This window comes from Micrasema longulum, unplaced genomic scaffold, assembly GCF_059751315.1.
Source record: "Micrasema longulum isolate JH-2025_06_02 unplaced genomic scaffold, ASM5975131v1 h1tg000407l, whole genome shotgun sequence".
In the NCBI taxonomy this organism is placed as follows: Eukaryota; Metazoa; Arthropoda; class Insecta; order Trichoptera; family Brachycentridae; genus Micrasema; species Micrasema longulum.
Window position 1 is genome coordinate 222,800 of NW_028277607.1, and position 13,546 is coordinate 236,345.

A 13,546-nucleotide genomic window follows, 5' to 3' on the forward strand; every position below is an offset into this window, starting at 1 on the left:
TCGTGAGCCAATAAATTTGTATGACTCATCACCAAATTAATATTTGTTCGTAGCACGGTTTTTCTTATTGAATAATGACCAAAATAATATAAATAACATATATTATATTCAGAGATAAGTCACACTTGAAAACTTGCGTTGAATTTATGCAGATAAAATTATGCAAAGAGTAACAAAATACTAGCAAGAAACCATCTTTGAAATTGTTATTAAAAGAGTTTTTTATGCTGTTATGAGATTTTAATAAGTCAAATAAAAACTTGATAATATTTACAAAGATTAATATATCTTTGCAAAAAATTGTTTACTTTCAAAATATAATCTCTTCTCGCCATGTCATATCTTTAAGAATGATACAGCATTTTCAGTATATATATTTTTTTTGCACTAAACAGGCCGAGAGACCCAATTACAGTGGCGAATTACGTAATTTTGTTGTGTTTTCACCGGGAATCAAGTGTGGTAACCACTATATCCCGGAGGCCGTCAAATTATTTATAAATAAGTAAAAAAATACTATGGTAACGGAGTTATTTTGTTCGTGATGTCGGATAAATTTTATACAGAGGTTTAAAATAAGCATATTTTAATTACCTGAAAATGAGACGATTTGCGCCCTATTGCACAAACGGCAGGTGTAATGCTATCGCGTCATACTTGTACGCGATGTTTGTTAGAAGCACACTCGGCGGGCATGACGTGTGACGTCAAAATGAAGTGACGCCAACTGAGACGCGACATTGAATTTTAAATTTTTTAGTACATTAAAACCCCAGTTTTACGTTTTTTTCCCGCAATTTTCGTCGGAGAAATTTGCAATCCACACTGAAAACTGACATCTGGAGAGTCTAGTAGAATTAGTATCTATTATTATACTAACTTTTTGATAGAAATTTGTAATTTTAAAGACGGTTTGATGTGTATGGCGAACATTTGTTGCCGCCATTTTTGCGTTTTTGACAAGTCAGGAGTCTGAAGTTAGTCTCTAATCATAATGACAAAGTGCTGGTCGGAAAAATTGTAATCACCCACTGAAAACTGACAGCTCAAGAGTCCAAGTTGGTCCCTATAATTATACCAATTTGTTGGAAAGTTAAATCGAAATAGTAATTTTGCAGTTTATTGTGTTTTACGAACATTTATTGGCGGTATTATCGTGTTTTAGTCGTAATTTTAAAGATGGTTTGTTGCGTTTTACAGACACTTAATATTTATGAATACGATTTTAAAAACATTGCCATTAAAAAATGGTTCAAACATTGCTGCACAAATTTTTTAATAAAAAATAATTTTCTGAACGAATTTTTTTCGTTACCCTCCATTTACATTTTCCCTCCATTGTCATTTTTTTTTCGGTCCCTTAAAAAAACGTAAATTAGGGTTTTTACTGATGTCTTTATAAATATGCCTACGGGTGCTTTGTAGACTATTACTAAAAATTTGAACATTAATTTAACAATGCGTAATAGTAATATAATCAAAATTTTCGTTTTTATTCTTCATTTGCCCGGACGCAGAAACATTAATTCAATTAGATGAAGTATTTCCACTTTTCATTTTGGCTCACTTATTGATAAGTTACGGAACGGATGAAATTCGTCTTCTATTGCCTCTAGTAGTGCGCCGATCGCGGGGGCGGCTCGGGCGTGGCGGGCAGCTCCGGCTGGAAGGTGCTTCCCTGGAAGCCCAGCATAGCCTCGAGGGCTGTGCTCCCGTCCTGGGCGGCGCGGGGCGCGTTCAGGGTGGCGTAGTCCCTCTCCCCTCCCCCCTGGATGGTGGCGTACGTGTTGTCGACCTGAAAATCGACAAACGATCGATGAAACATTACAGCTTTTTGTGAAAGACGCTCCGAAGGCTGTTTCGAATTACAGTCGTATATAATTTCTCTAGAATTGTAGTCAGTGTCAATTAAATGAGTAGGAGGAAACTAACCAAACCGTATTTAAATTTGTTGCAACGGAGAGGGAAAAACCTTTTTGAAAAGGAAATATGGGAGTCAAGGCATTTACAGGACTTATGCCCTGTCATTGGCTGGTTTATAATAATAAAAATTATCATAATTTATTAACAAAATAACAATCACTTTATCTACTACATACACACTTAGGTAATAGATTTCTCTGGATCATGTCTAGTCTGCCTAACTAGGTACAACCTGTTTTAAGGCAGACATTTTTATGCAAAAATAAACAATTACATTACTACCTACCAGTTAATATACTAAACAGTTATACAATATTAATTTATACCATTTATTGTTTAAGAATGTATTTTGAGTAAATTTTCCGATTTTTCTCGACCTAAACCCAGTAACCAATTTTTTACAAATTGAATCCGGGTCATGGTTTTACAATGTTCGGGTAACAAATTCAATATTTTGGGGCCTTGGGGTTTAAGTGACCACTTTACACACTGTGTAACATTTACTATTCTGCCTATGTTTGAACATCCACACATCCTCAACTCTTCCATCTGTTGACTTTTGTGAAGTAAAAGAGCTGAAACCTTTATCACGTGGGTGAGATTCATCCGGCTGAACCAATTCACCTACTAGGCAACGCCTGAAAACAATTTTCCAATTTTTTATACTTTTTCTTTCACCAGGTAGGTAATTCAACACTTCACGAAAGTCAACAGATGGAAGAGTTGAGAAATTGTGGATGTTCAAACATAGGCAGAACGGTGAATGTTACACAGTGTGTAAAGTGGCCACTTAAAACAGCCAATGACAGGTCATAAGTCCTGTAAATGCCTTGACTCCAATATTCCCTTCTCAAAAATGTTTTTTCGCTCTCTGTTGCAACAAATTTAAATATGAACAACTTCCTAAGGAGAAAATCCAGCCAGTCTGCAAGCATTTGGGCATACTCAAAACATTGTTAACCCAACCTTATTTAAAACCTGGCAATCACTGGCTGGTAAGACTAATGACTGACATGCAAAATCACTAAATCTATATATTTATGTATCACATCTCCAATAAAATAGCCATAATTTTAAATAAGTTTGATTATATGTTTTTAAAAATAAGTAATGGTTTTAAATTAATTAATGGCAACACAATCTATATTCATTGATAGTCGAAACAAATTCAGGGTTCTTTACAAATGGATTTATAGAGAAATGTTTTTTTTTTGTGATTATATTTTTTATTTTATTATTATTAAAAGTAAAAAAATATTTGAATATTTGTAGTTTATGCTATGATTCAGCAAGAAAAGAAGCGACAAACAAAACAAATGAAATTGGATGCTTTTTAAAAAAAAAAGTGTGAGAATTTGATTTAGTAACGACGAATTGGTGAGTTAGTACTTATAAAAAAAAAAAATATTTATATCTAGAGACTTTTTTTTATTTTGTTAACGAATTTAAACTGTATTTAATTTTTTTTTTTTCTTCATGTTTTACATAAGACTTTTCAAAAAAATATTAATACCTCACTGGGCACAACCCGTGTGAAGGCATTCATTTACATGATTTAATATTATTACTTATGGTGTCTAAAAAATATATTTAAAACTAGCGGACCCGTCAGATGTTGTCCTCCCTGAACGTTGGCTTGCCTGCTAATAGCTTGGAAAATTACTTTTCATTGATAAGTAGGTACCTAGGTACTTGTTTGTGATTAAATTCCAAAACTAAAAATTGTTAATATTCAAATATTTCATTTAAGTAGGTACCTAGGCTAGGTAGGTACTTGTTTATGGTTGAATTCCAAAACATAAAATAAGTATTTTTTCAAATATGGCATTCTTTTGCAAACGTCAAACTCCGGTCTTCTCACCAACAGAGGGGTGTACTTACGTATGAATACGATTTTTAAAAATGTATTGAATGTAATATTATTGTGGTATTACCAATAATCCAGTAAAAAGATATTAATGTGTAGAAATTATAAGGAATTTAAGTATAGAATCTGATTGAGATCCACAAAAAACCAATGCTGTTTGTAAACACTCAAAAACAAACTTTTTTATGAACAAAAAAATAACATCTTTCCATTTTTTTTTTAATGCGTTCTCCTCGAATACAACCCTGGTAGATCAATAAATAAAACATTTATGCTCCTTACTTCTTTTTTTACATATTAGATTGAAGATTTTAATATCTACGAACACGCACAGCGCAAAGATCTATATTTCTCTGAAAACCGCACGTAAATCGGTTAAGCCGTTTAGGAGGAGTTCAGTGACAACACATGTACAGAGGAATTATATACATAAAGATAAGACATATTCATACTTAAATCCACACAGATATATATATATATATATATATATATATACATAAATAGTAGTAAGAGAAAAGAGAAGAAGAAGAAGTTTACATACTGCAGGCATATCGTGCTGCGCCTCACTGTTCTCTCCGAACACATTCATGGTGAGTTCCTGCTCCTCGTAAAGCCGCAACTTGTGTTCCGCCCACAGGGGGTTCTCCGTGCTGCCGAGCTCAGCGAGGAGTCTCCGACTGCGCTCGCGGACGGATCCTTTCTCTCCCGTTCCCCCGGTATCACTCGAAAGTGGACCGACCCTGAAAATAACAAATTTAATAAGCCGTTGCAATCAGTGGCGTAGCTAGGGTCATGAGCAACCCTGGCGAGATTGGAATTTTGCGCCCCCTAAGACTTATTTTCTAGGACAAGAGTGAGAAATGAAGGCTGTGGGTCTGCAAAGTGCGCCCCTGCAGCCGCCTGCATGGCCGGCCCTTAGCTACGACGCTGATCAGAATAATTGTGTTGATTTTTAAGGTCACTTGTCAATAATAAACAATTATTTATTTAGATCTAAATTTGTTGCAACAGAGATAAATCTTTTTTTGAGAAGGGAATATGGAAGTCTAGGCATTTACATGACATTTCACAACATCCACATTTCCATCTGTTGACTTTTGTGAAGTAAAAGAGCTGAAACCTTTATTGAAGTGTGTGAGATTCTGAAGAAAAGAAGAACGTCTCAATCTGTTGGTTTTAGTGGCTTTAACTAGCCAATGAGCCCTGTAAATACCTAGATTTCCATATTTCTTCATTATAGCTTTCTAGGGAGTGAAATCCAATTCGAACAAAACCAAAATATTGTAAAAAATTAACTACTTTGAACTATGTCACAAGTTTTTCCGAATCAACCGATTTTCGATTTCCGGGAAGCCAACTCACCAATCAGCAGAACTCACCGACTAGAACTTGTGATGTCATGGATGGAGTAATTTCAAAATTACAAAACTTTAAAAAATCATAGCGATGATAATACAATACATAAAAATATTATTTTTAAAAATTAGGCTGAGTTTGATAGTTTATTAACAAATAAAAAAAACGAAACTTCCGCATTAGAACCGCCCTGACATAAAGCTATCCGACAGAAAATTTGTTAACTCAAACAGTATCTGAGAGGTAGGTGGGTTGCAGTTTTAGAATTGCAGTAAAACTCCTGTTTTACATTTTTCAAGGGAGCAGCAAAAAAAGTGTTGAACTGAGGAAAACGCTGAAGTGAGGATATGAAAAATTGTAAAAACGGTCATAATTGGGGATTATTAATATTTACCTTTGTTTTCATTAAAAATCAATAATACAATCTGTTTTTTTTTTTAAATAAAAAAAAAACATGTTTAAATAATTTTATGTAGGTACTTAACCTTAACACGAAAATAAATTTTTGAATTTTCATAAAATGCAAACAATTGATTTTTTCCCCTTAGGGATTAATATTTATATTGGGAAATTTTATTTATATGGTATCACTTTTTTTAGTATGGCACCACCGAATTTCAACTGTCATTTACATCGCGGCAAAACTGTTCAACACTTTTATAATAACTGTTTAATCTTCTTTTCATATTATGTTTATAACTTCAAATAATATTTCTATTGCCAATTTTCTGGATCGTAATTTATTGATGTAAAGACTTCATTCTTCCTAAACACGCGTCAACTGCATGTCACAATTTAGTAAAATGTCTTCTTCGTTTTTTAATGGCCTTTTTCACCTCTCAACTCGAGTGTTCTGGCCATCTGTAAAATTAGACACTCAAACAAAATGGCCAATTACACTGCACCTACTTTGAATTTAGTGAGACAATCATTAACACATTTTTATATTTACCTAGATTTTATTCTCCATTCACGCGGCGGCGCGCAGCTCGGTGTTTTTTGACAGTTCGAATGAGTTTCGAAAAATTTTCAACGAAAAACGTAAAAAAACGTTAATTGGGGGGATAATTGAAACAAAAAGTATGGAAAAAAAATGAGACATAAACATTTTGGCCTAAAAAGCGGAAAAACATAAAATTGAGGAGCGTAAAAACGAGGTTTTACTGTATTTATAATAAAGTTTTTGGAGAAAGGCCAATGGCTTTAAAATTGACTCCAAACAACCACCCCATCCAATTATTCCATATGACGCAACATCAGTCACAGAACCCGAGTAGGGTGAGATTTTCTGGCGTTTCAGGGGCAGGGGCATAGTTCACCCGCGCCCGCCCGGACGCAGACAAGCGAATACACAATGTTTACAACTTACCACTGCTTGAGACAAGTGCGTATGATGACAAAGGCCACGATCCCAGCAAAGAGGACAATGAGAAGTGCTATGAGGCCAGCGAGTGCCGGATCGAAGGAATCCTGCGCCACTGGCACTATTAGGAAAAAAAATAAATTATTTCATATTTGATTAAATTAACAAGATTATTAAACTGATATTTAAGTGAAATGAAAACAGTGGAATTTCTACGATACTGCAACTAGAACAGCAAGATTGTCAACACCGATGCTAATGCTGGGTCCCCATCCAAACACTCCAGTCTACTGAACGGTCTACCTCCGCGACGTGAATGCGCTGAATGAGAATTACTCCAGTGAGAGCTGGGATGAGAATTCAATTAACATCATAGTAATTATATATCATAGTAACCAAATTCAACAAAATGAGAACCATATTCTGAAATGATAAATTGAATTTAAAACTTAGGCAGAGAATGATGAAGTGTTATGTTTGGTGTGTTCTGTTGTATGGCTCAGATACCTGGACTTTGAAAGCGCACACTATGAACCGGTTGGAGGTATTCAAGATGTGGCTTCACAGAAGAATGCTTGGTGGACAGATTTGGTCAGCAATGTAGAGGTCCTGAGGAGAGCCAATTTCAACATTAAAATGTATAAAGGTCCGTAAGATCTTCTTCATACTTCCTGTGTGAAGAAAAGTACAAAATTCTCCAACTTATTCTAATGGGCAAGATTGAGGGACAACGTGGACCTGGCAAAAGGCAAAAGTCTTGGCTGCGCAGCATAAGAGTCTGGACCGGAATGAGATATGTGGAAGAGTTGTTGCGGGCAGCGCAAGACAGAGAGGGCTTTTTAGAAGTGATTGCCAGCGTCGAGAACACCTGATATGGCACAAGAAGAAGAAGAAGTAACCACAATTTAAGGGTTAGGAATTTATTATTTGACTCAAAATTAATTTTAGTTAGAGAACATTATAAATAGAACAAAAGTAGCAGTGAAATTTTTAATTTAAAAATAAATAACAAACCTTTATGCGAGCTGCTAGCGGCTACAATGGCCACTATTCCTGATGCATTGTACAGATCTTTAGGGTTGTCGAATTGGGTGTCTATAGACTCCAGAACTCTGTCTACCTGGATCACAGCTGATGTCACAGGATCAACGACGAGGAAGTGAACTTCGCATCTATAAAACAAGTTTTGATTTTCGTCACATCCGAGTTTGTGATTTGCACACCAAATCGCACCCCTAGAAACTGCTTACAATCCTCACCTTGGATGTACTAATCATGTGATTCGTAACACTTAACAGTACACAAAGGATGGGCAATTTATAAAGCAATGTTGATTTTTTAGATAAAAATGTTTGTTCAGTCAAATCACGATTCGTGTTTATTTGTTCCTGACTATTCAAATTTGTTTAGAACATTGTCACGAATCTTGATGTCACCACTATCAAGGCCAAACATGTTGCGTTTTTCTAGATAATTTTTTTGCGTAGCTCTTTTTTTAATTTGTGAATGAGAAAATTTCTCCACAATATCCATATTGATTTTGAAAATACAATTAATTATTCTAAATCCATTTAATATATTTTTATTGGTATTCGTAGTATGTGATATTTCTCTATTATGTAGCTCCACCGCTGTCGTACTGACAAACTTTCACTGCCACTGAAACCTTTGTGTTCACAAAAAAAATTACACAAATTATAGACATAAAGAGCTACGGAAAGGAGAATGCTGGGTATTTTGTCGAGAGACAGATTCGGATAAGAGTGAGATCAAAGGTCGTCAATGTGGTCCACAGGATTGCTAAACAGAAATGCAGCTGGGCTGGTCATAAAGCTAGAACCACAGACTCTAGATGGACTAAAAAAAAGCCCTGGAATGGCGACCCAGAGCAGGCAGAAGAAATGTCGGCAAGCCTCAGACAAGTTGATCAGGAAGTAGTTGGATGCAATTGGCTCGGGATAGGGAGATGTGGAAGCTTAAGGGGGAGGCCTACGTTCACCATTAGACAAGAGACGGCTGATGATCATGAACACGTATTCTTATCTATAGATGCGAATCGTGGCACCTCACTAGGGCTTAAAACAGCAGAATACTGAGTTTTGAGAATAGAAGTCGCATAAGAATCTTGGGTTTGACTGTGAGGAATTAAAAAATGGGAGAACGAACGGGAAACTCAGATGATAACTGTCATCGAGCGGAAGCAACGGGAGCCTTAATCGTGCCTGCCTACTTTACAAGGCATCAGGCTTTCAGCGTCCGCTGCTGACAGTTTGTGTGGAACTGCGGGAGCTGACAGAGATGCCTGGAGGCTATTCGTCGACCCCATATGCTCTAACTAGGGAGCGGACATGGAATGATAATGAAGATGTTATTTTTTTACTTGATAGTAACCGTACCGGTCTTTATTCATGGAGAGTGGGTTCTGTTGTACCGAGCTGATGACAGCGAAGGACTGCGTAGCATTGTTGACCCGAGAAACTACCATCGGCAGCTGCTTGTTCACCTGGCTGCATGGTCTGGAGAACTCCAAGCGAATTAACTGTTCCATAGTGACGACCCAAACCTAGAAACAAAACTTATCATTAGTCAAAGATTTGGTATTAAACTTGAATGCTTTTACTCATAGGGATTTGTACAAAACAATACTCACATAAACATCGGCATTAGCTTGTCGGCGCGGTGGCTGACTCTCCTGAGCCATTATGTTCAGCACAAATCTGTCTTCATTGTACCCGAGCATTAAGTCGGCCGTTAGCAGATCACCTATGGAAACCAGAATTATTCCAATTTTAACTAAAGTACCACGCAGAGAACTGACTGAACTCGATGTAATATCAACATTTTAGAGCTATTTTCTATAAAGTTAAGGTTAATAATGTTATAAGTTTGAAGTAATATACCATTTTCAGAGATATTAAATGGTGATGGAACGATGGAGCCGGTAGAATTTTGACTGCCGAACTTGTAGAGGTTAGAGGCTCCGATTAGGTAAGTGATGGTGCCATTGTCTCCGTAGTCCTCATCGGTAGCCTTCACTGACAGTATGAACTCATTCTTGTTCGACGTAGAGCTTACACCTGAAATATCAAATTTACAATATAAGTAACCTTAAAAAAAAAATTGGGTTTTATTTGATCATAAACATTTGTTATTAAACAGTTTCACTACAAGCCTATTAAATATCTGGTGGGCCATTACAATCGGAATATACGGGAGCCATACTTTCACTATGACAGTATAGTTGAAGATAAACTCTCCTGAGCAAGGATGAAGTTCAATGCTACGGGAAATAGGATATAAAACATGTTTTTTTACGCGCGGAAAAAATTAGAGCATTAAATTGTAAAGCGAAGTTTCTTAAAAATTCGAATTTGCATAAAATACATACAATGGTTTTTCCCCTAAATACTGGGAAATTTTATTTATATGGTATCACTTTTTTAGTATGGTAACACAGAAATTCAACTGTCATTTACATCGCGGAAAAAATGTTTCACACTTTTGTGATAACTGTTTAAATATACTGAGTCGCCTCGTGGTGTACTGGTCAGTGCGTTTGCATACCGTGCGAGAGGTCTCGGGTTCGATTCCCGACATGGTTGATAAGAAATATTGATTTAAACGGGTATTTTCCCACCAGAATATTTCATATTCCCTGGACGGTACCTGAAGCGCAAGACCGATCATCGTACTTTCATGTAACAAAAAATGATCAAGATACGCTGCGATTGGTGTACCAATGCAGTCCCCTACGCACTTTTAGGTGCGGAAAGGGAATGATGATGATGATGAAGATGTTTAAATATCTTATTTTCACATTATCTTTATAACTTCAAATAATATTTCTAATGCCAAATTTTTAAATTTCCCGCATCGTAATTTATTGAAGTCAAGATTTTATTCTTCCTAAACATGCTTCAACTGTATGTCAGAATTTAGCAAAATGTCCAAATTATTATTATGGATAACTTATATAGCGCCATTTTCGTAACAAAATACCTCAAGGGCGCTTTACATTGTGATTCTTTTAAATTTGTAATTTAATTAAAATAATTTATTTTGTTGTCACATGCTACGGATTTATTCAAATGATTTAGAGAACAAGTGGGTTTTAAGTTTTTTTCCGATCACTTCACTTTCACAGCCTCGCACCTCTGCTGGGAGAGCATTCCATGCCATAGGGCCTGCGACCGCAAATGCGTGTTCACTAAATTTAGTGCGCTGTTTGCGTAGAGGTATAATAACTTTTCCTCTCGCTGTAGACGTAGCTGATCTAAGTGTTAGACGCCTGTCAGCTAGTTCATCTGGAATGCATAGTTCCCTTAGATATTCCGGAGCAGAATTGTGCAGTGACTTATACATAAGCCAACAGAGTTTGTATTCGACCCTCTGTGGAAAGCGTAGCCAGTGTAGTTCCCGAAGTAGTGGAGTGATATGACTGAACTTAGAGATTCCGAAAATAAGTCTCGCTGCGGCATTCAATACAAATTGTAGGCGAGTCATTTTGAAATTAGTCACTTAATCAAAATGGTCAATTACACTGCACCTTCTTTGAATGTAGTTTGAGACAATAATTTACACATTTTGTTATTTGCCTCGATTTTATTCTCCATTCATGCGGTGGCGCGCGGCTTGACGTCTTTTGTCAGATTTAATGAGTTTCGAAAAAATTTCAATGTAAAACCAGGGTTATGAAAAACGCAAAAACGTTAATTGCGGGTAATATTTGAATGAGAATGTATGGAAAAAAAATGGGACCTTAACATTTCGGCATAAAAAGTGAGAAAATGTAAAATAGAGGAACATAAAAACGAGGTTTTACTGTAATTGTAATTTATTTAAATTCAAATTGTTTTGAGGCTAGTTTTTATCACAAAGATTATTTAATATAAAGAAGAGAAATAAATAAAATTTTAATTGACATTTAACATGGAGTAAAGTTACATAGTTAAGACAGCACCAGACAGTGGTTGAGTTTGAAAAGTTGAGGTAAGAATTAACTCGCTCATTGAAATGCCAACTACTATGTGCTAGTAAAATGTCTATTTTATGAGGCCGGTAGTATAATAAATAACAAATGGATCTTTATATGTACCGGCATAGTAAACGGCTTTCTCGAACTTAGGAGCGTTGTCATTTTCGTCCAGAATCTTGATCTCTACGTGAGCGATGCTCTTGTCCTTTTCCATCTTGTAGGTGAAGGTTCCATTGTCACTTTCCTCCTCGGTATTGGATTGGTCCAGGGTCACCAGCTGAGGGTTCGCCTTGTTATCGAATATCGGGTCGTTGCTGGCGTACACTGTCAGAGTATATTCAGACTCCTTTTCCCTGTAAAAATATATCATAATATAAGATGTGCCTACATAGGAATAAAAATATATAATATAATGGCAGAACGGTGGAAATGTTGTAAGAGCCTCGAGCTAAAGAAGTTATTGACTGCTTTTTGGTCGCACAGTCTGAGAGGTTGATGACGGCTGAGAGATGGCCAACACATTTATTTAGTTATTGTTTGAATTCTGTATATTAACACTAGTCTAAAAATATATAATTTTAAATTCGTGCCCTGACACCATTCCTGCTGATTCTTATGTAAAATGACTTCCTGAATCCGAATGTAACCCCAGTTTTCCCCCATCACGTGCCGTTTTTGGGGGAGCCCCCCCTATTTTTATCATCTTTCGATAGTAATTTTATGGTCATGAATTTGATTAAGAATTCGGGGTGAAAAGGATTATTTTAACTGTAAATAATAATAGAAGTGAGGTTCTCGATGAGGTGAATCAGCCGAACACTCTTCATCATCGGTAAACGTATCGTTTGATGGTCCAGGCTGGGGCCTAAAAATCGGGGGCGGGGGGGTCGAAATAGGTGGAGAACGGTGGGTGATGGGGGAAAACGGGGGTCATATTCCGATTCAAGAGATCACTTGAGACAAGAGTCAGCAGGCATGGTATCAGGGTCGATTTTCATGCAGACCAGTGTAATTTTATGTATAAGATAAAAAGATAAATATTGTTTAAATAATGCCCGGAAAACATGTACAACAACAGAGACAGAGAACATCGTTGAGAAGAGAATATGGAAGTTTAAGCATTTTACAGGGCCTATGAACTGTCATTTAACACTGCCCTCAAATTTAGAAATATTGACGTGTACATAAATCTATGAGAAAAAATGTTTATTTGGAAATTCCTTACTAGAAAAATGAAACGTGAAATACAGGTTTATATATCATGTATTTTACCTGTCAAAGGAGCAATTAGCTCGAATAATACCCATCGTACGATCCACTAGAAAGGCGCCATTCTTATTTCCTTCAATGACGTGATAGTAAGTTCTTCCATTGTCCCCTGCATCCTTGTCATACGCTTTCACCGTCCCTATGAGGATACAAAAGATTTCCATTATTTTGGGGTCTGTGGTAGGATCGGAAAATTCGGAAGCCATTTGTTCATATTTTAAATAGGCTTCCGAGATGAAAAATAGCCACCTTAAAATGATTAAAAATATATTAACAAAAATCACATACAAAATAAAAAGAGCTCGCTTGAACATGCTTTCTGTCATTTCTCGTGCATAGATAAGTGCACCGGAACTACTTTCTACACGGTTCTGAAATAACACGCAATCAAATTTTAATAAATGTAAATTTTGGCAATTAATTTAACAATGCGTAATGGTATAATAAACTTTTTTTTTTTTTTAAATGTATTTAACTTTTTGTACATAATGTTAATTGTACATTGGTAGGCTTATTGCCAAATGGCAATTTCTTTCAACTAACCAACCAATAAAATGAAAGTTTTATTTTTATAATTCAAGTTAAAACATATTCAAAAGAAAATAAAGATAAAAAAAGCGAAAGAAATATGAAAATATAAATAAATGTATTTGTATATAAATTACCATAAATCAATACTATTACTCAACGGGAAAGGAAAAAATAGGAAAGAGGAAAGGAGGAGAGATTAGGGAAGAGAAAGGAGATAATTTCTTCAGACGTGATTTAAACAGAGATAATGTATTAACATCTT

The 13,546-nt window shown here is 35.8% G+C and overlaps 2 protein-coding genes across 2 annotated transcripts in view; both read right to left on the minus strand.

The window, feature by feature from the left end:
• Positions 1–725, minus strand: part of LOC148281783 (synaptic vesicle glycoprotein 2B-like) — a 38,896-nt gene extending 38,171 nt beyond the window's left edge. The window contains exon 1 of the mRNA XM_088226105.1: positions 595–725. The gene's annotated coding sequence lies outside the window, so the exon portion shown is untranslated. The remainder of the gene's footprint in view (positions 1–594) is intronic.
• Positions 726–1,489: 764 nt separating this feature from the next.
• The window catches only part of Cad87A (cadherin 87A), a 152,333-nt gene continuing 140,276 nt past the window's right edge, over positions 1,490–13,546 (minus strand). Inside the window, exons 27-35 of the mRNA XM_088226103.1 lie at positions 12,757–12,892; positions 11,605–11,837; positions 9,410–9,586; positions 9,160–9,272; positions 8,906–9,072; positions 7,524–7,681; positions 6,516–6,630; positions 4,332–4,530; positions 1,490–1,795 (exon numbers count right to left, since the gene is read on the minus strand). Of these exons, the coding sequence (XP_088082229.1) occupies positions 1,613–1,795; positions 4,332–4,530; positions 6,516–6,630; positions 7,524–7,681; positions 8,906–9,072; positions 9,160–9,272; positions 9,410–9,586; positions 11,605–11,837; positions 12,757–12,892 (1,481 nt within the window). The 3' untranslated portion in view covers positions 1,490–1,612. The remainder of the gene's footprint in view (positions 1,796–4,331; positions 4,531–6,515; positions 6,631–7,523; positions 7,682–8,905; positions 9,073–9,159; positions 9,273–9,409; positions 9,587–11,604; positions 11,838–12,756; positions 12,893–13,546) is intronic.